Below are 25819 nucleotides of genomic sequence, written 5' to 3' on the forward strand. Positions count from 1 at the left end.
GAGTCACCCAGGCATCCCAATGTTTTTTGTTTGTTTTTTAAGAATCACATCCCCCAGAGTATATACTATTATTTATCCATTCATCCATTGGTGAACATTTGGATGGTTTCTGGCTTTTGGCTATTGTGAAGAGTGCTCTTGTGAACACGCTTGTGTATGTATTAGTTTGAGTGCCTGTTGTCAATTCTTTTGGATATTGTATTAGTTCACTAGGGCTGCTGTGACAATGTACCACACATTGGGTGGTTGGTTTAGAACAATAGAGATTTATTGTTTTGCAGTTCTGGAGGCCTGAAACCTGAAATCAAGGTGTCTCCAAAGTTTGTTCCTTCTGAGGATATGAGGGAGGATTTGTTCCATGCCTCTCTCCTAACTTCTGGTGGTTCATTGATAATCTTTGGCATTCCTTGGCTTGTAGACCTAACACCCAATCTCTGCCCTCAGGTCCACATGTCCTGGTGTCCCTGTGTGCCTATTTGTATCCAAATTTCCCCTTTCCATAAGGACACCAGATTGGAATAAGGACCCACCCTGCTCTAGTATAACCTCAACTATTTACACCCTGCAATGACCTTATTCCCCAATAAGATCACAATATGAGCTACTGAGGGTCAGGACTTCAATATATGAATTTGGGGGCACACAATTCAATGTATCATAGCACATACGTAGGGGTGGAATTCCCAGCTCATATCAGCAACTGATAATGCTGTGACAAGGACATTATCAGCCGTAGTATGTAGCTCTCTAGAATAATTATGATAGTCATAATATTGTCAGTGCATGATATATTTAAAATTTGAGGGATCCCTGGGTGGCGCAGCAGTTTGGCGCCTGCCTTTGGCCCAGGGCGTGATCCTGGAGACCTGGGATCGAATCCCACATCAGGCTCCCGGTGCATGGAGCCTGCTTCTCCCTCTGCCTGTGTCTCTGACTCTCTCTCTCTCTGTGTGTGTGACTATCATAAATAAATAGAAAATAAAAATAAAAATAATAAAATTTGAAAGATAGTTCACTTGAAACAAGCCAACCCAAATCTGAATACAAATACAGAGGAATACAAATTTTAAGTCATTTTTCTTGGAACTGATTCAAAATCAGGATCCATGGGCTTGGTAAGTGCCAGGTATCTCAGCAATCATACCTGAGACTGTAGCTGAGAGAAATTCTGTTGCTTTTATCACATGGGAAAAATCTCAAATCCCTGGGGATGACAGAGGGTTTTTTTTTGTTGTTGTTGTTGTTGTTGTTTTGTTTTGTTTTGCAATCCTTCTCTAGCCTCCAAAAATGACCTTATGGGTCCCACGTTGGGCTCCCTGCATGGAGCCTGCTTCTCCCTCTGCCTCTCTCTCTCTCTCTCTCTCTCTCTCTCTGTGTGTGTGTGTGTCTCTCATGAATAAATAAATGAAATATTAAAAAAAATAATCCTAGAAGGTCTGTTCTAATCCCACCTAACAATTTAAAATCTACATGGCTGAAAGTACTTATTTCCCATCTTTGGAGATGGTTGTCTTCCCATCTGGTCCCACAATAAATATTCATTAAATAACTATAAAGCTGAATAGAGATTTTTGCCTAGATTTTGGCATCCAACTCCCAAGTTATACAAGCGTGAGGGGAGATATGGGTGAGAAGGTCACAGAAGTGGAATAAGGTGTACCCTTTGTCCGGGAGCCAGAATGTCCGGTCCCCTTCAAGGTCCTTCCAGCTAGAGTAAGAATCAAATTGACTTGAGACAGAGAAGATCAAAATTAAGAGCGAACATATAGGGGATCCAAACAGACATGGAAATTCCAAAGACAGGCGTAATGAGGTCTATATGTCATCCTGAATGAGGAGAAGGGGGGTTGGGGTCCGGGACTCCAGAGGAAAGGAATGCAGTTTACAGAGCAGTAAGAAGAGCAGATGCTGGTAACTGTATGTTTTCCCTGCTGTACAGATGGGTCACTCAGATAAAACTTATCTCTGGTAATAACTATTATTTTGGGAAAGATCCCCAATTTAAATTCTTCTAAGTAGTTAAGGGAAGGGCAAATGTTTCTATTGAGCCCTCAGGGTCTTAATTGCCTTCAGCTCGAAAAAATCTCCATGCCAAAGTGGCCCATCTTGGGGGGCGGCCTGCCCTGAGCCCCTACACATTCAATTTCTATTTTCTCCTCTATCTAGTTTGTGTTCTATTTAGCAGCAGATGTATCCAGCTCTCTGGCTAAAGCTGTAAAATCTAATGCCCCCATATGTGTTTAGAACGTGCGATGCAACTTTTTTTCGTGGCACCTCGCAGGCTGCAGCCTGCTCTAGAATATGACTGAACAGCTCTTTCCCAGCTACTGGCTGCCAGGACTCATTGAGGTGGATGATGAATGCAAACTTCGTGCCTTTTATGAGAAGCCTATGGCCACAGAATTGCCGCCGATGCTCTGGGTGAGGAATGGGAGGTCATGTGGTCTGAAGCACAGTGCCAATGACAAACAAGGCACCCCGCGAAGCAGGTGCTCTTGACCCACAGCAGTGGCCCCGCGGCCGTGGCCCCCAGCCACCAGAAAACCAGAAACCCCTGCTGCTGGGTAAGGGGCATTCCTGTGAGAGACCAAGGAGGTCTGGAGAAAGGATGCACAAATCTGTTCAGGGTTGCATTGTGGATGCCAATCTCAGGGTTCTCGATTTGGTTATTGTCCAAAAAAAGTGGAGAAGGATATTCTTGGGCTCACTGATCAGGGGCTGGAAAGAGCCAGCAGAGGCTGCAGACTTTTCAATCTCTCTAAAGAAGATGTCCACCCGTTTGTTGTGAGAAAGTCCCTAAACAAAGCAGATAAGAAACCTAGGACCAAAGTGCCCAAGATCTGGTGTCTTGTTCCTCCATGTGTCCTCCAACGCAAATGTCGGTGTATCGCTCTGAAGGAACAGCGTACTAAGAAAACTAAGGAAGAGGTTGTAGAATATGCTAAACCTTTGGCCAATAGAATGAAGGAGGCCAAAGAAAAGCACCAGGAACAGGTTACCAGGAGATGGGGACTGTCCTCTCTGAGAGCTTCCACCTCGAAGTCTCAGTCCAGTTAAGAGGAGATTTTTCTAAGAGTAACAAATAAATTCCATCAGCCATCAGATCTTTAAAAAAAAAAAAAAAAAAGTCACCAAAAAAATAGAAACCGGAAACGAAATATGTGATGACAGCACTAGAAACCACTTCCTCATTTTGAACAGACAATGTACCCATTGTTTGGTAGCATTACTGCCCCCTTGTTATACAATCACCCACATAATATCATTCAGGCAACACCACTGCCCAGAGACTATGCTGGTGATCTTTCTGCCCCGGAGAGTTGCTCTCAGCTCAGTGTCACTGTTCATTAAAAGTGATTTTGAGAAATTCACTAATGTTGTTGGAATTGTAAGTTAGTCTTCCAAGGTTGGTCTTGTAAACCTGTTGAAATTCTGGGTTTGGAAATGGAAGTTGGTCCTTTGGTTTTATTCTTAGCCTCTCGTTTACTGTAGTGAGTACACTTGATCGTGGGTCCAGCCAAACCCTCTCCTATCCTTCACACTATCTACAAAAGCTCTAACAAGCTTCTAGATGGAGGATCATGGGGGTACAAATTATATGCACAGGGAGGACCCAGAACATAGTATCCAGCTTTTCTCTGGAGTGTCATGCCTCGTTTCCCACCAGCCCTGGGCTGGTCTGGGCCTCTTTCTTTCCTTATTTACTCCGTCTCTTCCTTCTTTCCCTCCTCCCTTCCTCCCTCTCTATAGTTTTTTGTTTTTTGTTTTTTTTTGGTGGCAAAATATATATAAAATAAAATTGGCCCATTTTAACCATTTTAAATGTACAACTCAGTAGCATTAATGACATGCACATTATTACATAACCATTATCTCTACGTGTTGCCAAATATTTCATCACCCCAAACAGATGGCCCAAGTGGGAGGTTTTTTGTTTGTTTTTTCCCCCAAAGGGAACCGCAACAATTTCTTTGGAAACTCATGTAATTTTTTTTTTTTTTTTTTTGTTTAATGATAGTCACACACACACACACACACAGAGAGGCAGAGACACAGGCAGAGGGAGAAGCAGGCTCCATGCACCGGGAGCCCGACATGGGATTCGATCCCACATCTCCAGGATCGCGCCCTGGGCCAAAGGCAGGCGCTAAACCGCTGCGCCACCCAGGGATCCCAACTCATGTAATTCTATAACTGATCTGGTCACTCCTCCGTTAGGAATTCGAGTGTACCATCCCTCCCCCTGAGCATGGAACTTCTCTGACGAAAGCGTATGGCAAAACGGATGCTGTGTCACTTTTGAAGCAGGCTAATAAAAGGTCACGCCGCTTCTGTCTTATTCTTTGGAACATTCATGCTCAGAGCCCTGGGCTGCCATGTAGTGGTAAGTCCTACTGCTTCACTCCTGGAAGCCCAGCCACACAGAAAAGCCATGTGAGGACATTCTGGATGGCAATCCTTGCCCCTGAGTCACTGGGCACTTCCAGATTCTTCCAGCCCTCAGCCTTTGAATCCTTCAGCCTGAGCTCTCACACATCATAGAACAGAAACGAGCGATTCCCACTGTGCCCACTCCCGATCCCCTGACTCACAGAATCCGTACCTGTAACACAGCAGTTGTTGTTTTAAGTTGCTAATTATTTGGACAGTTTGTTATGCAGCAATAGCAGAAATCTAATACACATGACTGGTTTTAAAGTGTCATGCTCAGTATGTTAGAACACATTAGCTCCAGTTGCCTTCCTGCCTTTTGCATTATTATTACTATGACATTGTGATTTATGATATATATATCACGCAGATGACCAAAACATATTCTTCATCCGTGGCTCCTGGCTCACAGCTCCTAGGACCCTTGGAATTTCCTGAGCAATAAGAGCAGTGGGACAATCTTTTGTTACAACATTTGCTCTCTCGTCTTCAGTTCCCGAAATCACTCCCGAGCCATAAAGGTACAACGAGCGTCTGGCTATTCCTCACGAGCCCCTTTGCACCCCAATTGAGTTTACATTCATAAAGGGACTTTTGGAAAGCACCTAAGAGGGGAGGCTGGTCGCCAGGGGGAACCAACCAGGAATAGAGGATTGGAACTTCCAGTCCCAACCCCTGATTCCCAGGGAGGGGAGTGGGGCTGGAGGTGGAATCAATCACCAACAGCCAATGATTTCACCAACATGCCTCTGTAATGAAGCCTCCGTAAAAAACCCAAAGGATGGGGTTTGGAGAGCTTCCAGTTGGGGAACCAGAAGGCTTCCACATGCCTCTGTGCTGGGCCCAAAGTCCACGGGGACAGAGGCTCCTTTGTTCTGGATGTTGTCCTGTTTCTCTTCGTCTGGCTGTTGGTTTATCTCCTTTAAAATTCTTTGTAATAAACTAGCGATCTCGTGAGTGACTGGGTTTCCTGAGTTCAGTGAACTGCTCTGGCAAATTAATCAAAGCCCCAAACTTAGAACCCTCTGATTTACAGCTAGTTGGTCAGAAGTACAGACAACTAACTACCTGAATTCATGGCTGGCATCTGAAGTCTAAGGAGGAGGCCATGGGAACCTCCAGGCTGTAGCTGGGTGGTCAGAAGTACAGATAACCTGGGCTTGCAATGGTACCTGCAGGGGTGGGGGGCTGTTTTGTGGGACTGAGCTCCTAAGCTGTGGAATCTGATGCTATCTCTGGGTACCTAGTGTCAGAATCGGGTTGAACTGTAGGACACCCAGCTGGCATCCAAGCACCATTTGGTGGTGTATTCCCCACCCCAGGGACACATGGAAATTGGGTGAGCAGAACCTCTTATTTAAAATTAATATTTTTAATTCTATGCATATGGCAAGGCTGCTAAAAGCAATGCTCTGCTTTGGGGAGCCTTTTCTTCTTAGATTTTCAATCTCTCATTTTGCAACCCTAGAATCTGGCAAATGTCCTGAAGGAGAAACTGGCTGTGTGCTGAAGGCCCCCATAAGTTCTGCCAACATTCTTTGTACTTTCTCCATCTCTCCTAAGTGGTTCTCCTTGAAATTAAAGCCTGGACTTTCAACCTTCTGCCTGTTTCCAGAATTTCCAAATGCTCCCCAGTTGAAAATACTTGCAGTGATCAGCTATACCTTCTTTCCCCTCAATGTCTTCATCCCTCCAGACCTGTGACTCAAAATGTGGTCTATGGACCAGATGTCTTGTCATTACCTAGGAGCTTGTTACAAATGGGGAATTCCAGTCTTACCCCGGGCCTCCTGAATCAATACTTTTCTTTCTTTCTTTCTTTCTTTCTTTCTTTCTTTCTTTCTTTCTTTCTTTCTTTCTTTCTTTCTTTCTTCTTTCTTTCTTTCTTTCTTTCTTTCTTTCTTTCTTTCTTTCTTTCTTTCTTTCTTCTTTCTTCCTTCCTCCCTCCCTTCCTTTTTTTCTTTCTTTTTCTTTCTTTCTTTCTCTTTCTTTCTTTCTTTCTTTCTTTCTTTCTTTCTTTCTTTCTTTTTAAAAAAAAGATTTTATATATTTATTCATGAGAGACACAGAGAGAGAGGCAGAGACACAGGCAGAGGGAGAAGCAGGCTCCATGCAGGGAGCCCGATGTAGGACTCGATCCTGGGACTCCAGGATCACACCCTGAGCAGAAGGCAGGTACCCTACTGCTGAATCACCCAGGCATCCCAATACTTTTATATCCATTCATTAAAAGAAGTGAACAGATGGGGATCCCTGGGTGGCTCAGTGGTTTGGTGCCCGCCTTCAGCCCAGGGTGTGTTCTGTGTGTCTCTCATGAATAAATAAATAAAATCTTAAAAAAAAAATAAACAGAGCCCTGGTTATAGATTAAACACGATGCCCTGGTATATGACAGTAATGATAATAATTAATCTAGTGATGAACTTGATTTATGTTATCTTTCATCCTCACAACAGCCCTGGAAATTTGCTGTGTATTATTCTTACTTCATTCCTTAAGAACTGAGGCTTGCTCAAGGGGTTACGTAACTTCCCCAAAGTCTCATGGCTAGTAAGTAACAAAGCCAGGACTCTATGTGCTTTACTGTCCTGAACATTTTTCTTCTTCTTATAAAGAAATTCATTTAAAAAATCAAGGCAGCTTGCAGAAAAGGATAAAGAATATAAGCCACATCCAATTTATCACCATTATTAATTTTGGTGTGTGTATTTCCAATTTTGTGTGTGAGGGGGAGAGAGGTAGGGAGGGAGAGAGACAAATTGTTGAAATGGTTTCATAACATGTTTTTGTTTCTTCTTAATGAAACGTGAGCATTTTTAAACAAAGATTTTATTTATTTACTTGAGAGAGAGAGAGACAGGGATAGGGAGAGAGAGCAAGAGTGGGGAGGAGAGGGAGCAGCAGGCCCTCCCACCCCAGCAGGGAGTCTAACCGGGTTGGGGGTGGGGGCAGGCTCAATCTCAGGACCCTGGGATCATGACCTGAACGGAAGGCAGATGCACCCCACGTTGTGAGCATTTTAACACAACCCTTGCTCTTTCCACCATGTCAAACTGTCTCCTGTCTCCAGGAATTCTTTTGTGTCAGGCTAGGGAGCCCCATTCAAGTGTCGGAGTATAGCAACACTCCCAGTGGTTCCCTTTTCATCAGGTGGCCCTCACCCATCAAGGAAGCAGTGGCCGGAGTGTTTTATCTCATTCCTTTTAGGGAAAGATTTTAGGGAGAAGAAGATAGTCATTTATTTGTTCACAAAATTTCAAGCTTAGACATGTTATGAGATATTTAGAAAAATATGTATTTGTTACCTTAGGTGGCAGAAGGGGAGGCAATGGCGAGGAGGTCTGGTGAAAGGAAGTCAGTACAGAGCACTGCAGAGAGCAAGATGGAGTCACTCGTGTCAAGCAGTGGCCTGTGTGGAGCAATGGTGCAGGCCGCGCAGGGCATTGCAGCTCAGACCAGATACCTAGACGGGCCACAGCTGAGGACGCACCGGAACTGATAACCAGTAGAAACAGAGGCGGTCTGCAAGGGCCCAACACTGACCAAATCCCTGTTAAAAAAGAAGATTTTTCCAGCAAACCGTCAGACTCTCTAGACACTGACTCCTCTATGTCTGACCACTTAAAAAAGGCAGCAGCTGCCAAAGGCTCTGCCCAATAGGTCTCGGAGAGAACCGAGATCCTTCACGGCTTGAACACAATGAGCAGTAAGTGCGGAGAGCTGACCTGGACCAGACAGAGGCCTTATCTGAGGCCTTATCTCAGGGGCGGCTCAGACTGACTTCACTTTTGGTTCATTAATTTCCAACCCCTGTTCTATCTTGTTTGTTGTGTGACTTGCCTTGAGCCTTGCGTGACTTTTTTTTTTTTTTTTTTAAAGGAGGCTCCACACCCATCACAGGGCTTCAACTCATCTGGGATCAAGAGTCAAACACTTGGGGCGCCTGGGTGGCTCGGTTGGTTGAGTGTCTGCCTTCAGCTCAGGACATGATCTCTGTGGGTCCTGGGATCGAGCCTCTCATTGGGCTCCCTGCTTAGTGGGGAGTCTGCTTCTCCTTCTCCCTCTGCTCCCTACCCCCCCACCTCTGCCACTTGCACACAAGCTTGCTTTCTCTCTCTCAGGTGAATAATGAATGAATAAAATCTTAAAAGAGAGAGAGAGAGAGAGACTTAACCAAATGAGCCACCCAGGTGCCCCTCTTTGTGTTAAGAAAGAAGCCAAGTTAAACATGTGGTGAGATGTCCTTGGGTTTGGAATCCTGACTCTGCTTTACAGTCATGTTAACCTGCCTTTATGACTGAACAAAACTGACATGCGGAAATGATGCAGCGCATATGTGCTCATGACAAGCGTTGGTGATCATGGCAACTTTCGGTTTTGGAATTCTGGGCTCTGATTTTACTGGCTGTGTGACTTGGGCAGATTATTTTTAATCTTTACCCCTCTGCTTTCTAAAATATTAGGATAATAATGTAAACTGTAGTGCTGCTGCGGGAATCCAATGGATTTAATATTAGGAAAGTCTCAGACCAGTGCCTGGCACATAGTAAGTCCTCAAATGTTAATTCTTCCTCCTTCTCCCATCCCCTTCTTCTTCTCTTCTTCCTCCTCCTTCTTCTAGACTGATGTGTGTCTCTGAGATTGGGGCCTGTGTCCTGTACTTCTCCTCTGCCAATGATCTGGAGAATCAGAGAACAGAAAAGCCTTGCACCAGCCTCCTGGAAGGGAAGTCCCAGAGATTCCTTCATGCCCAATATGAGGACATATGGGATATGTAGGCAGATAGGCCTGAGATGACCTTCAAGTTCTCTTTGCCTGAGTTCAGGAAGACCCAGATGCTCCCAGGAGCCCATATAAGATGTAGAAGTAGGAGAAGATGTGTGTGTTGGGTGAGGAAAGACCGAGTGGGAACTGTACCTAAGAGCCCTTTGGTCAGAAAGAGGAGAGGAGTTTGCAGCCAGGCAGAAATGAGGATATTTCAGTTAATGGCAGCCTGAGCCAACAGCAGCTGAAGACCAGGTTGGGACCCTCACAGGCACTGGGCACAGCGTGATTGCTTAACCACAGGGAAGGGGTAGGTACGACACTGCAATTCTGACACTAACTACCTGCAGTTAGCACAGACTTTACAAGAGGCCAGTCTCCCAACAAGACTACCCTCATTTCAGATGCCATCTGCTACATTGGGGGTCCCCAAGCCACCTATGCTTCTGATCAACTGGCTACAAAGCCAAGGGTTCCCACAACCCTATGAGATTTGATAATTCACTAGGAAGACTCACAGAACTGGGGAAAGTTCTATACATAAAATTACAGTTTTAGGGGTCCCCTCACTGGCTCAGTGATTTAGCACCTGCCTTCAGCCCAGGGTGTGACCCTGGAGTCCTGGGATCGCGTCCCACATCGGGCTCCCTGCATGGAGCCTGCTTCTCCCTCTGCCTGTGTCTCTGCCTCTCTCTCTGTGTGTCTCTCATGAATAAATAAACAAAATCTTTTTTAAAAATTATGGTTTTATTGGGGCACCTTGGTGGCTCAGTTGGTTAAGCAGCCAACTGTCTATTTTGGCTCAGGTCATGATCTCAGGGTCCTGGGATCAAGCCCTGGGTTGGGCTCCATGATCAACAGTGAGTCGGCTTGAGGATTCTCTCTCCCTCTCCTTCTGCCCCTCTCCACCACTCATACACACACACTCTCTCTAAAATAAATAAAGAAACACATTTTTTTTAAGTATAGGTATGTTATAATCATCTGAATCAAGACCAGGCAAAAGAAGAGACCTATAGGATGGAGTCTAGGAGTGTCTTGAACATGAAGCTGTCAAGTCCTCTGTCCATGGAATCAGGAGGCGTCACCCTCCCAGCATATTCATGTGCTTACCCACCAGGAAGCTCAACTGAGCTTTGGTGTCAGAGTTCTTTTATTGGTGTTTCATAACTTAGCCAGGATCTAATCATATGACCAAGCTCTCCAGCATGACCATCCCCACCCTGGAATTATCTAAGGATCCACTGTGAACAACAATGGATCGTGGACACTCCTACCACTCATAGAATTTCAACAGCTAGACACTGTCCCTGAGGAACCTGGGACAAAGACCAGAAAAATTCTTTATTATACAGCAGCAGGCATCCCTAAATTTACTGAGGATAACTTTCGGTTGCAAAATGGAATTCCACGGGTCACCTGGGTGGCTCAGTTGGTTAAGTGTCTGCCTTTGGCTCTGATCATGATCGAGGGTCCTGGGATCAAGCCCCAGGTCAGGCTCCCTGCTCAGTGGAGAGTCTGCTTCTCCATCTCCCTCTGACCCTCCCTCTCCTTGTGCTCTCCCTCAAATAAATAAATATATATATATTTAAAAACAAAACAAAATAGAATTCCAGATAAGAGCTTGTCCAGATTCAGAAGGCCAGCACGTACCCTTGAGGTAATTTCTGGAGGCCTCAGCATGGCAGCACTGGTTGGGGTAACAGTGAGCCACCACACCCACAGATGCTCAGGTCACAAGGACTGGAGGGCACTGTTTGCTCCAAGCAGATGTCTTTATGTGGGGCCAGGCTAGGGGTCCTACCTTCTTATGGACCATCATCCAGCCTCTGGTTATCAGGGTAATAGTGAGCTCCTCCTCATTCCCATTTTTGCGGTAGAAATGTTCGAACAACGTAGTCGCTCCCCTCTCACCACAAACCTAGCAGAAAGAACACTAAGCTCGGTACCTGAAGTCCTGGGTTCATGCAAAGTCTGGCTCGGCCACCTCCTTTTCACCTCTCTGAACTTCATTTTTCTTACTTGGAGAAGTGTAATGACCTCTAACTATTCAAGGAGGCTGTAGTAGTCCCATAAATTGCTGTGAGTTGGAAATCTTTTTAAAAAGAGGCAGCACCTCAGTGGCTTGGTCAGTTAAGTATCTGCCTTCAGCTCAGGTCATGATCCCAGGGTCTTGGGATTGCGCCCCACATCCGGCTCCCTGCTCAGTGGGAAGCCTGCTTCTCCCTCTCCCTCTGCTTGTGTTCTCTGTCAAATAAATAAATAAAATCTTAAAAAAAAAGAAGAAGCCTCTGAAGCACCAAGTCACGAAGGTCTAGGGCACCAGCTGCCCACCCTTGAGCAACATGAAGGAGAATGTTTGATTCTCCTATGTAGTGCTTCCCTTCTGGAAATGTCCTTTTTGCTAAAGGAACATATGCCCCCTGCTATGTTGGTCTTGTGAACACTAAAAAGGCAGAGTGGCATGACGTGGAAGGGGATGTCCCTTCCCATCTTCTCCTGGCCTCCAGTGAAAGATGGAGGGTCACCCTTGGGTGAACTGTAACTCTAAGCTGCAAGTGGTCATTGTAATATCAGAAGATGATCCAGAGGACAGCATTTGAAAGCTACGTGGCCCCAAAGGAATGTTCTGGAGTGAAATGGAAGATCAAATCTGCTAAGCCTTGTAGTTTAAAGAATGCTACTCCCAGAGAGGAGATGGAAGCATCTAGCAAACTCCAAATCTATTATATAATAAATCATGTTGGAATAATTAGATGTCATTTAATTTAATGACGTTGGAATAATTAGATACATTAACACCCTAGGTCACATCAGAAATGAAAATTAATGCCAGATGGATTAGATTGCTCATTGTGAAGAAAATGTGTAGCATATAAAGACAAAACTGTCAAATATAAGGTAAAATCTATGAAAGTTTTTTCCACTAACAATCTTGGGGTAGTCCCAAGTAAGATATGGAACCAAGAGGTCATAAAAGAAAAAATTCCAGATTGGACCACACAGAAATTAACAAAAGATGCCTCAAATATAACCAAGATATAGGGAACAGACTAGCAGGAGAAAATACTTGTAATACATACAGACAAAGGTTAATCTCCCAAAATAGGGCAAGAACACCAACACACTAATAAGAAAGACCCAAAAAACCCAATGGGAAAAAGATCAAAGAATATGATTAAGGACTTCATAGAGAAATAGAAATGGTCAATAAGAATACATTTTTTTTTAGAAACCCTGAGCCTTTATAATATTTAAAGGAATTCATGTTAATGTATCAGTCTGATTCTTTTACTTATACATGAAAAAAGATTTGTAAATGTGGAATAAGGTCTGAAAGAGTATGTACTTACCTACGAGCAGTGCTTTATTCTAAGGGAATAAAATTGGCCAAAGAGAGCAGAGGTCTTTTATTTTGTTACATTATATCAACTTTTCATGTGGTGAGATTATGGGTGATTTTTCCTTTGGGGATGTTTTGCTGTATAATTCAAAGCCTTTGCAAGCAGCGCAAACATAAATTCACTACTTTCGGAAGGTCTGGGAAATTCTTGTTTATTTTAGTTTTCGAAATCACACACAAAAATGTATGAGTTAGAAGAATCAGACCAGTTTTTACCTCCTCTCACATCTCAATATTTTGGGGTGAGGAGGGGTAGAGGGAGAGGAAGAAAGAGAATCTAAAGGAGATTCTAAGACCTTGAGATCATGACCTGAGCCGAAATCAGGAGTCCAACACTTAACTGACTGAGCCACCCAGGCACCCCTCAAACCAATTTTTATTCACACTATTTGACCTTGTACTTAATTCATGGATATCTTCAATTATACATTTTCCCCAATATACTTCTTTCTAGAAATCCCCCCCTATTGAAAATAGAAAGAAAACAAGAAGGAAAGAAAGAAAAAAATGTGCCTATGTGTATATGTGTGGCTTTAATTATTTTAATTATTTTAATACATGATTATTGCTTTCACTAAAGCTTTTGGCTCTGATGAGGATCAAAGTGACCAAGATAATAGCCAGACATCACTTTGGGAAACGAGTTTTCAGAAAGGTGAAAAGAAAATGTCCTTGCTATGTGACTTTTAAATAAGCCACTTGAAAAAATTAGGACATGTACATATTGCATAATTCAAAGAGTCCAAGAGAGTGTGGTGGGAAATTGTGTCCTTGCCACCTTTGTTCTTTGAGGCAGATACTATTACAAAGAGTAATATCCTGTGTATCCTTTCAGCGACGGTCTATGCATGTGCCAACATTGGCATAATCACAGGGTAGCCTATACCCTACTACAACGCAGTTTTGCATCTTGCTCTTTTTACTTAGAAAAATATATATCTTAGAACTTTCTGTCTATTGGAGCTCCTGGGTGGCTCAGTCGGTTAAGCATTGGCCTTTGGCTCAGGTTATGATCCCAGAGTCCTGAGATAGAGCCCCGCATTGGGCTCCCTGCTCGGAGGGGAGTCTGCTTCTCCCTCTCCCTCTGCCTGCCGCTCCCCGTTTGTGCTAACACGCTCTCTGTGTGTCAAATAAACAAATAAAATCTTAAAAAAAGAAAAAAGAAAGATTTTGTTGCATATCAGTATACAGAGAGCTGTATCGTTTTCAGTGATATGCAAATTCAAATGATATCAGTGTGTGGATTAAGCTTAATTTACCTCTTTAGTCCTCTACTCATGGATGTTTATGTTGCTTCTAAAATTTTATCTTTTCAAGCAATGCTGTAATAAATATCCTTCTGTATTTGTGATTTTGCAAATGTGCAAGTATATTTGTAGAAAAAAATCTCTGCAAGTAGGATCACTGGTTCATAAGGTAAGGGCACTTTAAACTTCAAATGCTCTGTAGCAATTTGTATTCCTTTGAACCATGATTAAGAGTTTGTTTCCTTATACCTTCATAGATAGCAAGCTTTTGATCTTTGCCAAACTATAGGTGAAAAATGAACTCTTATGTAGTTCAGATTCGTCTTTCTTTCATTGTAAGTGAAGTTGAACATTTTTCATTCATATTTCCTCTTCTGAATTACCCATTTGTTGTCGTAATTTTATTCAGTTTCATTTATTTAGTTTTAAGCTTCATTCAAATTAAAAAAATATTTTTTGCTGTTTAAAGATTCTCTTCCTGGGTAAGAAAAAAATCCAGCTACATGGTATTTACAAGATACTTCTAAATCAAAATAACTTAGAATAACTAAAAATAAAGGGATGAATAAAGGTATCAAACATGAATAAAAAATAAAGTAGGAGTAACAATATTAAAATCAAACAAACTAAATCCAAAGCAATTTTTCAGATTTATGACAGGTGCTATCCATCAAGAATATATAATAGTCATGAACCTTTATGACTCTAACAACAGATTCCAAAATGTCAAACAAAAACTGTCAGTGGGATACCTGGGTAGCTTAGTGGTTGAACCTTTGGCTCTGGGTGTGATCTTGGGATCCTGGGATCAAGTCCCGCATCTGGTGCCCTGCAATGAGCCTGCTTCTCCCTATGCCTGTGTCTCTCATGAATAAATAAATAAGATCTAAAAAACCCCAAAGCAACAACAACAACAAAAAACCTGTCGGAAATACAGGAAAACTTGACGAATCCACAAATATATACTATTTTGAGGATCCTTAATGAGCCTCTCTCAGAAGTTAGCATATCAGGGACACCTGGGTGGCTCAGCGGTTTGACGCCTGCCTTCAGCCCAGGGCCTGATCCTGGAGTCCCGGGATCGAGTCCCACATCGGGCTCCCTGCATGGAGCCTGCTTCTCCCTCTGCCTGTGTCTCTGCCTCTCTCTCTCCATCTCTCATGAATAAAGAACTAAAATTAAAAAAAAAAAAGAAGTTAACAAATCAAGTAGACAAAAGTAAAGTTATAGAGGATCTGAATAACAAAATTAAGTTAATAAACAGAGAATACATATTTTTAAAAAACCATATGAGATGCTCAGAAAAAGCAATTATGAGACTTATAAAAACATTTCAATAATTCTAAAAAGCAGAACCCATACACTGACCACAATGTAATACCTATAAATCAATAACAAAGGAATGGAACTTTTCAAAACAAAAAACAAAACTGCAACTATTTGCAGGAGAACAAAATTGCCTTTTTGTATGACTCTTAGCTTAAAAAGAAAATCAAAATGGAAATTACAAACTATTGGGATTTGAACGACTACGAAAAGAGAGAATGTGTATTGAATCTTGTTGGAATGGCCAACACAGTAACATGTGAAAATGTACAGCATTCAACGTACTTATTGGGAAATCAGAAAATCTGATGAAGCAGTTTGGTTTTTTAAAAAGGTTAAAAGATACAACATATCAGGAAAATGAATCCAGAGGGAGGAAAAAGAATAAAGGTAGAAGCATATATCAGATTTTTACTTCTAATACTAGACTCTCTAAGGATAGCTAGGAAAGCTATATGACTACGAATATGTCAAGCATTTACTTGAAGCACCAGCATCAGCGAACACACAAGGTAACAGACAAAAACCAGACAGGAACCGGAAGACAGAAACTCAGAGGTAAGTTAGGTATTAGGTACCACTTTCCTATTAGTGGTATTTCCCATTTTCATTGGAGGAAGCTGAGTGTAATGCTGGGATCCACGATCTCTTATACCCAAACTTTGGGTTGAGATCCTCAAGGATTAAGGACTGGATTAGACTGGCTTTCTAAAGGATTGCAGCCTGGTTTCAAAGCATCTCACTCCCCAAACTGAATTAAGTGGATCCTAGGTTGCTTGTGCCTTCAGGCAACTGTCAGGAAGAAAAGTAAACCTTGCCCGAGGAAAATGAAATCATCCTAAACTTAAATGAGTTCCTCCAGTAACTTAATTATTTTTTTCTGGCACACCAATCAAAAGCAACCAGGCCCAGGAAGAAATATGGCAACATGAACAAAACCTAGTAGAAACAATGGACAAAAGAAATCACCTCAGGGAGAATCCAGATGTTGGAGTTATTAATCATAATTCTTAAAACAACTGTTCACACAATAGAAAGGGATATTAAGAGATAAAACTATGAATTCTGACATAAAACTAGAAATACAAAACAAAGACATAGATTTGAAAAAAACGAATCGAAATTAAAAACTGAAAAACACAATACCTGAAATTGAGAATTCAATGGACAGATTTAATAGATTATACACAGCAGAAGAGAAAATTAATGAGCTAGAATAGACAGGAGGACTTTTAAAAATGCAGAAGAGGGGCACCTGGGTGGCTCAGTCCAGTAGGTGACCAATTCTTGATCTTAGCTAAGGTCTTGATGTCAGTGTCCTGAGTCTAAGCCCCATATTGGGCTCCACCCTGGGCATGCAGCCTGCTTAAAAAAAAATTCAAAAATGCAGAAGAGAGGGTAAGAGATGGGAAGGATCAGTTAGAAGGTCTAACATATGTATAATCTGGAGTCCTAGAAGGGGGGTGGAGAAAAAGGAATGGGGTAGAAAAAAATGTTTGAACTGATAATGTCTGAAAAACTCCCAAACTGATGAAAGATTTTCAGTCACAGTTTTGAGAAATTCTACGGTCCCAAATGGGATAAATAAAACCGTAAATCCACACCTAGCCACATTAACTGACCCTCTAATTGTTGCCCCTTTGAACCTTATATGCCCCCATTCTTCCTCTGATTCCTAATAAATAACCAATTCTTCCAATATTCTTTTTTTTCTTTCCGATATTCTTTTTTTTTTTTTTAAGATTTTATTTATTTATTCATAGAGACAGAGAGAGAGAGAGAGAGAGAGAGAGAGAGAGAGAGAGAGAGGCAGAGACACAGACAGAGGGAGAAGCAGGCCCCATGCGGGGAGCCCGATGTGGAACTCAATTCTGGGTCTCCAGGATCACACCCCGGGCTACAAGCGGCGCTAAACCGCTGAGCCACCAGGGTTGCCCTCCTTCCAATATTCTTAAAACAAGTTTTTCCATCCTGCTTTTAACTTTCTGAAATAGAAATAACTTTTCAGTAGACTTCCAATATACACGAAACAAAAGATTCATGAAACACCACTCTTTCTTCTTGGCCGTGTTTCCTGTACTATTTTATTCTTTTCCACCTTATTAAAAAAAAAAACCAGCCACAGACCCTAAATCTGGGCTCAACCTGCGGTCTGAAAAACCCTGCCTTAGCCGACTTAGGAGTGGGGGTGGGGGGCCTCTAGAACTGCATTAGTAAATCCCTAATATTTAAATGTTTGTTTGGCTTTCACCCTCCAGGAATCAGATGACCTTGGACACCGGACCGGTGTGTTTTTCTTTTGCTTTGCTCTGCTTTGCTTACTTCCTTCTTCTCCTTCTTCTCCCCCCCCCCCCCCCCTTTGCTTTTCTTTTCTGTCGTCCCTGGACGCTCCGACTCCGGGGATCACCCGGGGTTGGGGGCATTAGGAGAGGCCCGCGAGAGGCCCGGCTCCCGGGCTGGGGCTTCCCGGCGGTGGAGGCGGCCCCGGCTCCGGACAACTTGCTGTGCTGCGACCCAAAGAACTGGGAGCCAGGGAAGGCGGGGAGTCGCGGCGAGGGCCGCGGGGCCGCTGAATCCGGGGCGCGCCCTCGGCTTGCGGCCGGAGGAGGAGGCTTCGGCGCGTCGGTTAGCTCCCCGCTGTCGGGGGACCGGGGCGAAGCGAGCAGAGGGGCCCGCCCCCCCCCCCCCCCCGCGCCCTTGAACCCGCCCCTCGGGATCGGGCTGCGAGCGGCTCGGGCGCTGCTCACTCGCGGTCCCGACGCGCGGCGGCGCGGGCCATGGATCGGCTGGCGGCGCTGCGGGGCGCGAGGCTGCGGGGGGCGCTGCGGGGGGCGCGGGGGGCCCCGGCCGGCCTCTGCCCACGCGGGGCCAGAGCCAAGGCCGCGATCCCCGCCGCCGTCCCGGCCACCGCCGAGACTCCTGGAAACGGGCCTGGCGACCGGAGGCTGCGGACGCTGGAGGAGCTTCCAGGGCCCGGGCAGCTGCGCTTCTTATTCCAGCTGTTAGGGCAAGGCTACGTTCTGCAGTTACACAAGCTCCAGGTAACCGAGCGGGGGTGGGGTGGGGTGCGGGGCGTGGGGGGGTGAGCGCCAGGACCCAGACGCCCGAGGGGGAGAGATGTTGGGGCAAAAAAAGTGAAGAAAAAAGAAAATCAAAATGGAAATTACAAACTATTGGGATTTGAACGACTACAAAAAGAGAGAATGTGTACTGAATCTTGTTGGAATGGCCAACACGGTAACATGTGAAAATGTACAGCATTCAACGCACTTATTGGGAAATCAGAAAATCTGATGAAGCAGTTTGGTTTTTTAAAAAGGTTAAAAGATACAAAATATCAGGAAAATGAATCCAGAGGGAGGAAAAAGAATAAAGGTAGAAGCATATATCAGATTTTTAGTGGAAAGGCCTAATTCTCCAGATGTTGAGAATTTAGCTGAGGACCAACTGGAGCTGTAGGGATTATGTGCAAAGGGGAGTCAGAACCGCTTAAACTGAAATGGATAGGTCCTCGAGGGGTTTGCACCAGGAGGGCACCAGGGAAGAGGTGACTTGGGAGGCCGGGCTCAAAATGAACAGAGGTCGAGGGAGGAGGGACCCGTCTGGTCACGGAATGGCAGGTACAGGTGTCTAAACGACCAGGTGTGGAAGAACCACTGTGTAATTCTGCGATGCTGTTGGCTACCACAGACTTGTCCCGAAGGAGGGGGCTTCATGGAGGATAGACATCTAGTGATTTGCAAGACAGACTTGGCCATAGGGAGAAAAATGTCACTTCTCAGGGAGCGAAATCATAGACATTCTGGAAAAGGTGTATTTTTTGTTGTTGTTGTTGTTGTTATTAAGGAATCCATGTCCACGAAGAAGAGTTTATTCAGTGGGACCCTGGTTGAGGCAGCGATGGGTGGAGATCCCACTGTGAACGGACAGAGATTGGAAATCCCGATGTGGGTTCAGTTGGAGAGGTTTTGGGAAATGAACTCAACACATCTGGGTGGGATCTGTCTTCTTAATGACTATTACAAAGTATAAACACATCCACTGTGACCCCAGTATTTTTCCAAGTGCTGGGATTCATTGGGAGGTGGCCAGTGCTCTCCTGGGCTATATGCTCAGCTGGAGGCTTACACCCCAAGGTTTCTATGCTCCTTTGGGGGAAGAAAGAGGGCAGGAGTATGAATAAGTCAATACACAGCTAACTTCAGATAGAGAACTTCAGTACCCTGAGAGGGGAAGCTGGTCCAGGGTTGGGGGCGGGGTGGGACTTTTGATTCATTTGCCCTCCTGGCACATGTGTGGTTATCGGTGGTTGGCGGGAGGAGTGGGCAGGCCTTTGGCTGGGCTGGTGAGCAGTCTGGTTACTGGGTAGCTGGGCTGGGCAGCGGTCAAAAACTCAGAGGAGCTGTGGGCACTGGGCTAGGACTAGCCTCTGAGGAGGGCCTTGGAGGTGAGACTGAGAGCCCTAGTTCCTCTGAGGGCCACGGTGGGCTCTTGAGCAGGTACTGCCCAGGTACTGCCTGGGTACTGCCTGGGTACTGCCCAGGTACTGCCAGGTGTGTGCAGTAGGATGGACCAGGCAGGAGAGGTGGAGAGGCCCTCAGGGGACAAAGGCTTCAGCGTGGCCTGTCAGAGCCACCCTCTATTCAATGGACCAAGAGTTGAGGATGAGGGGGAAATGACTCTGAGGGTTGGAAGCACTAGCCTGACCAGTTTCTGAGCATCCCACACCCTCTGCCCCCTCCTGGGTGCTACTACAGGGCGGGGATCTTCCCTGTTAGCTCTTGTTTCCAGGACTTGGTGGGCAGCTCCCGAGGCACTCTGGGATGGTGAAAAAAAATCATTCCTTCTGGGCTCAGCATCAAGAAACTAAGTAAGCCAAGAAACCAGAGTCCTGTAAATTTTTCCTACTTCATTTAACCTCTGGAAATATGAGAGGCCCAGTGAATGCCCCAAGGGTGGGTTTAAAGAGTTCTCATCACTTCTGAAGGAGAATTTACTGGAAGGTGTAGCTTAGGGTTCTCTCTAGAGCAATAACTATCAAAGAAATTCTAGACCATCCTAGGAGGTGGTCTCCTGCTTGCTTCCTCAAGCAGGAGAAAGCCAGGAATGTGTAGTTTTTATTTTATTTTATTTATTTTATTTTATTTTATTTTATTTTATTATCTTATACAGAGAGAGAGACAGGGGACAGGCAGAGGAAGAGGGAGAGAGAGAATCTCAAGCAGACTCCACACTGAGTGTGGAGCCCAATGTGGGACTCCATCTCACAACCCTGAGATCATGACCCGAGCTGAAATCCAGAACTGGCTGCTTAACCAACTGAGCCACCCAAGCACCCCAGGATTGTGCAGTCTTTTAAAGGAGCAGCCAGGGCTAGGGTTTAGGAGAGCCCCCGGCTCTAGCCCTTGTATCCCAGAGATCTGGCGTCACATGAACCTTCCCAGGGCACGGATGAGAAATATATTAGGCCTTTCTACTACATGTGGCTGGTGTGAGTTAATCAAGGGTGTTGTGCTGCACATCTGGAAAACCCAGTTAGTGCCCCTAATGAGGAGGCGGATACATTTCAGGGACCCACTTTGTATCAGTTAGGATTTGTTTGGTTGCCACTCACCCTGGCATAAACTTTAAAGTAGCTTTATTGGTTCATATAGTTCAAAAATTCTAATAGTTGGATGCTCTTCAGCTATATAATTTGCTCTAGAGATTCAGGAGATCATCAAAGCTATAGCTTTGTTTTTCTGGAGTTCTCTTGGCTCTGTTGTCTTGCAGAAGTTAGTTGACTGACCTGGGTTAATAGGTCATCTCTGAACCCAGCACAGAGGCCAGAGGTGTACTCTAATTAGCTTAGATGCATGCAGGCTCGCTCCTAAAGCTGGGATTGGGGTCCCTCCCACCTAAACCGTCTGAGGGCTGCACAAGGCAGAGGAGTGGAGTTGAAGGACGGCTGACCACGATATCCCCTGCACCCTCAGTTGTCAAAAACTGCATATCACACAGAAAAAGAATAAAATCAGCTCAGGGAAACATTGAAGGACTTAAGGGCATGGTGGGAATTGGAACATGTGAAAATCATACTGGTCCATAAATGCAGTTCCCTTCTCTTTCTCAACTAAAATAATACCAAGCATACTAGAAAAATGAAACGTGAACATACATTAAATTTATATGTAGATTTATAGTCAATTGATTTCTTTCAAAAATGTTAGCCCACCAGAGAGTGATGAGACCTGTTATCTGTGCTGTAGCTCTTTTATTTTCTTTTTAAGGATTTTATTTATTTATTCATGAGAAACACACAGAGAGAAGCAGAGACGCAGGCAGAGGGAGAAGCAGGCTCCCTATGGGGAGCCCGGTGTGGGACTTGATCCCTGGACCCTGGGATCACAATGCTCAACCACTGAACCACCCAGGCGTCCCAAAGCAACGCCATTTAAAGAGAATATACAAAGTAAAAGAAGGTAATAGTTGTGGTCATTATGTGGAATATACATATTCAGTCATCCAAGATAATTAATCAAATGAATAAACATTGAAGTAATTATTTACTTGAGTATCATTTTATTTTATTTATTATTTTTTAGAATATCATTTTATTTTATTTTATTTATTTTTTTAAAGATTTCATTAATTCGTGAGTGAAACACAGAGAGAGGCAGAGACATAGGCAGAGAGAGAAGCATATTCCCCGCAGGGAGCCTGGTGCGGGACTCGATCCCCAGACCCTGGGATCAGGCCCTGAGCCAAAGACAGACGCACAACTGCAGAGCCGCCCAGGCATCCCTAGAGCATCATTTTAAATGGTAAAATCATAACTCTTTCCAAACATAAATGTGTCAAAGATTTTATTCAACTGATTAATTAATGAAGGAACCAGCGAGATATACAGAACTAAACATAGACAACTTAATAAAGAAATATTACTTTTTAAAAAAGATTTTTTAATTTATTCATGAGAGACACACAGAGAGAGGCAGAGACACAGGCAGAGGGAGAAGCAGGCTCCCGGTGGGGAGCCTGATGCGGGACTCGATCCCAGGACCCGGGGACCATGACCTGAGCCACCCAGGCACCCCATTCTGCAGGTCTTATTGTGGGCTGCCTAGGCTGGCGACTCCCTGTGTGCCACACAATGCCCTGTGCACATGTCACTTCATATATCACGTTTCTCTTTTTTTATAGTTACAACATTTTTTCTTTTGATGAGAACTCTAAGATCTACTTTCTTCGAAACTTTCAAATATACAATACCGTAGAAATAACTACAGTCTCCAGGCTGAGCATTGCATCTCCAGGACTTATTTATTTGGTATCTGGAAGTTTGTTTCTTTTGAGCCCCTTCACCCCTTCCGCTCATCCCACTCGCCACCTCTGGAAACCACCGGTCTGTTCTGTGCATCTGTGAATTCGGTTCTGGTTGGTTTTGTCTTTAGATTCCACAAGGATGAGACATCAGTCAATATTTGTGTTTCTCTGGCTTCTTTCACTTAGCATAATGCCCTCACCGTCCATCCCCGTTGTCAGAAATGTCAAGATGTCCTTTCTTTTGTGTGGCTGAATAATAATATTCCGCTGTGTAGGTAGCACAGTTTCTGTATCAGTTCATCCATCAATGACACTTAGATTGCTTCCAGGTCTTGGCTCTTGTAAACGATGCTGCAGCGAACAGGGGGTGCACATATCTTTTTGGTTAGTATTTTTGTTTTCTTCAGATATTTACCCAGAGTGAAATTGTTGAATTATACAGGGTAGTTCTATTTTTTTTTTTAAAGATTTAGTTTATTTATTCATGAGAGACACACAGAGAGAAACAGAGACACAGGCAGAAGGAGAAGCCGGCCCTTTGCAGGGAACCTGATGCGGGACTCGATCCCGGGACCTCGGGATCACGCCCTGAGCCGAAGGCAGACACTCAACCGCTGAGCCGAGGCACCCAGGCGTTTCTATTTGTGATTTTTTGAGGAACCTGCCTACTCTTCTACAGTGGCTGCACTAATTTGTATTCCCACCTACAGCGCACAAGGGTTCTCTCTTCTCCACATCCTCGCCAACGCTTGCTATCTCTTGTCCTTTTGATGTTCATTCTAACAGCTGTGAGGTGTTATCTGGTTGTGGTTTTGATTTGCATTTCCCTGATGATGGGTGATGTTGAGCATCTTTTCATGTACCCATTGGCCACCTGGATGTCTTCTTTGGAGAAATGTCTGCCCAGATCTTCCGCCCATTGGTTAGGCAGCTTGTTTTCATTGATACTCTCTATTGTCTTTTTGGTCTCTATTTGATTTATTTCCATTATGATCTTTTTTTTTTTTAAGATTTTATTTATTTATTCATGAGAGACAGAGAGACAGAGAGGTAGAGACACAGGCAGAGGGAGAAGCAGGCCCCCTGCAGGGAGCCCAACATGGGACTCAATCCCGGTCTCCAGGATCAGGCCCTGGGATGTAGGCGGCACTAAACTGCTGGGCCACCCAGGCTGCCCCGTTTCCGATCTTTATTTTCTTCCTTCTACTAACTTTGGGGTTAGTTTGTTGTTCTTCTTCTATTCCCTCGAAGGGTAACGTTATGTTGTTTCTTTAATATCTTTCTTGTTTATTTATTTATTTATTCCTGAGAGACACAGAAAGAGGGGCACAGACAGAGGCAGAGGGAGAAGCAGGGTCCCCAAGCGGGGAGCCCAATGTGGGACTGGATCCCAGGACTCTGGGATCACAACCCAAGCCAAAGGCAGGCGCTCAACCACTGAGCCACCCAGGCGCCCCTCTTTCCTGTTTCTTAATCACCGTGCACGTCTCTCTTAGAATTGGTTTTGCTGCATCCCAGAAATTCTGGCGTTTCCCACTCTTTCAGTCCTTTCCCTGAAGCCGGCATTCCCATTCTCCGCTGGACAGCCGCATCAAAGGCCAGATGATCCGTGACCTCCTGAACCTGGCAGGCTTTGTTCTGCCCACCGCGAAGGGTAGTTTCCAGCTCTGGCAGCTCCAGCAGCCCCAGTGCCAGGTCGGCCTCCGGGCTGGGCTGCAGCGGCCCCGTGGGGACCCGGAGGAGCGGTGCCGGGCGCCCCCTCCCGCCGGGTCTCCCGTGCTGCGCCGCCGCCCCTATAATGTGCACAGGCTCCACTGCCGGGTCACTGTCCCTAAAGGCACGTTTGGTTCCCCTGCTCAGGAATCTCCATATGCCCCCCACCCCCGGGGGAGAGGGGGAATCAGCTTTTAACTCCTCCCAGGGCCCGCGCCCCCTCTTTTTGAAGTTTTCATATGCTGTATTTCCATTTCCATTTGTCTTTAGGTATTTTTTGATTTTCTCTTTTGGTTTCTTCTTGGTTATTCAGTGGCGTGTTTGTTTAATCTCTTGTAAATTTTTCCAGGTGGGTTTTTTTCTTTTTTTAATTTTGTAATTGAGTTCTCGTTTCATACCGTTGTGGTGAGAAAAGATGCTTGATAAGATTTTAATCTTCTTAAAGGTGTTAAGACTTGTTTTGTAGCCTATCAGGTGATCTCTCCTGGAGAATGCTCCACAGACACTTGAGAATGTGTGTACTGTTGTGTTTGGATGGAATGTTCGGTATATGTCTGTTAAGTCCCTCTGGTCTGTTTTGTGTCATTTAAGGCTATTTTTTCCTTATTGATTTTCTGTCTTGATGATGTGTCCAGTGGGGTATCAGATTTCCCTACTATTACTGTATTGCTGTCTATTTCTCTCTTTAGGTCTATTATTATTTGTTTATATATGCATGTGTACATATTTTATACCATCACCTGTTTATATGGTTTAGAGGCTGGACTGGAAATTCTGAGGGCTGAGTCTATATCCTTCCCACCTCTGTGTCCTCCAGCACCAGACACAGTCCTGGCTACAGGGAAAGTTCTCCAGTAATGTTTGATAAAAAATAAATTTCAGGCGCATCTGGGGGGCTCAATTGGTTAAGTGTCTGACTCTTGACTTTGGCTCAGGTTATGATCTCGGGGTGGTGAGATCGAGCCGCACATTGGGCTCCATGCTGGGTGTGGAGCCTGCTTGAGATTCTTTCTTTCTCTCTGTCCCTCCCTGCTATCTCTCTCAAAATAAAAAGAAATAAAAATAAAAAATAATAAATATCATATACCAGTCAAAGGACTATGAGGGATACCGAGCAGTGGCAACATCTGGTGGTAAACTTTGTGAGACTCTCCTCAGCTCTTTGGCCTAGGTTATGTGACATGAGATTGGGTGAAGAAGAGACAGTAAGCATGGTGGCAGATGGAGTAAGCCTGACTCTTTGGTCTCAGCTTTTCAAGTTCGGAAACGAAATCTTATCAGCAAATTCAGCATAGGCAGACTACCAGGGGTTGGCCAATGATAGCCAAGCCCACAGAACAAATTGTGGACTGGAGTGCCCATGTGTTTCCTTACTGAAGAAGCTGGCCCTCTAGGGGACCATAATACTCCATCACATAGAAATCCTGTAATCTCATCATCTATTGCTATGTAACAACCTATCCCAAAACATAATGGCTTACACCAACATTCTGTTACCCTCCTGAATTGGGCAGTGCACATCAGAATTGACTTAGCTTCACAATGGAGTGGGGCTTCAGTTTGAGTGGCTGGCGATGGCTGGGATGGCTTGAGTGGGACCATATTTGCAGGCCTCAGGCCTGGCTTTTGG

General features: G+C 44.5%; 1 protein-coding gene across 2 annotated transcripts in view; it reads left to right on the top strand.

Moving 5' to 3' along the window:
• The first annotated feature begins 17946 nt into the window (after window positions 1–17946).
• Window positions 17947–25819, top strand: part of LOC112656756 (sterol 26-hydroxylase, mitochondrial) — a 34984-nt gene continuing 27111 nt past the window's right edge. The window contains exon 1 of one of the 2 annotated variants that reach the window (XM_025442198.3): window positions 17947–18212. In XM_025442198.3, the coding sequence (XP_025297983.1) occupies window positions 17949–18212 (264 nt within the window). In that variant the 5' untranslated portion in view covers window positions 17947–17948. The remainder of the gene's footprint in view (window positions 18213–25819) is intronic. The other variant, XM_049106802.1, reaches the window with a different exon arrangement.

The sequence above is a fragment of the Canis lupus genome, chromosome 37 (assembly GCF_003254725.2).
Source record: "Canis lupus dingo isolate Sandy chromosome 37, ASM325472v2, whole genome shotgun sequence".
NCBI classification, from domain to species: domain Eukaryota; kingdom Metazoa; phylum Chordata; class Mammalia; order Carnivora; family Canidae; genus Canis; species Canis lupus.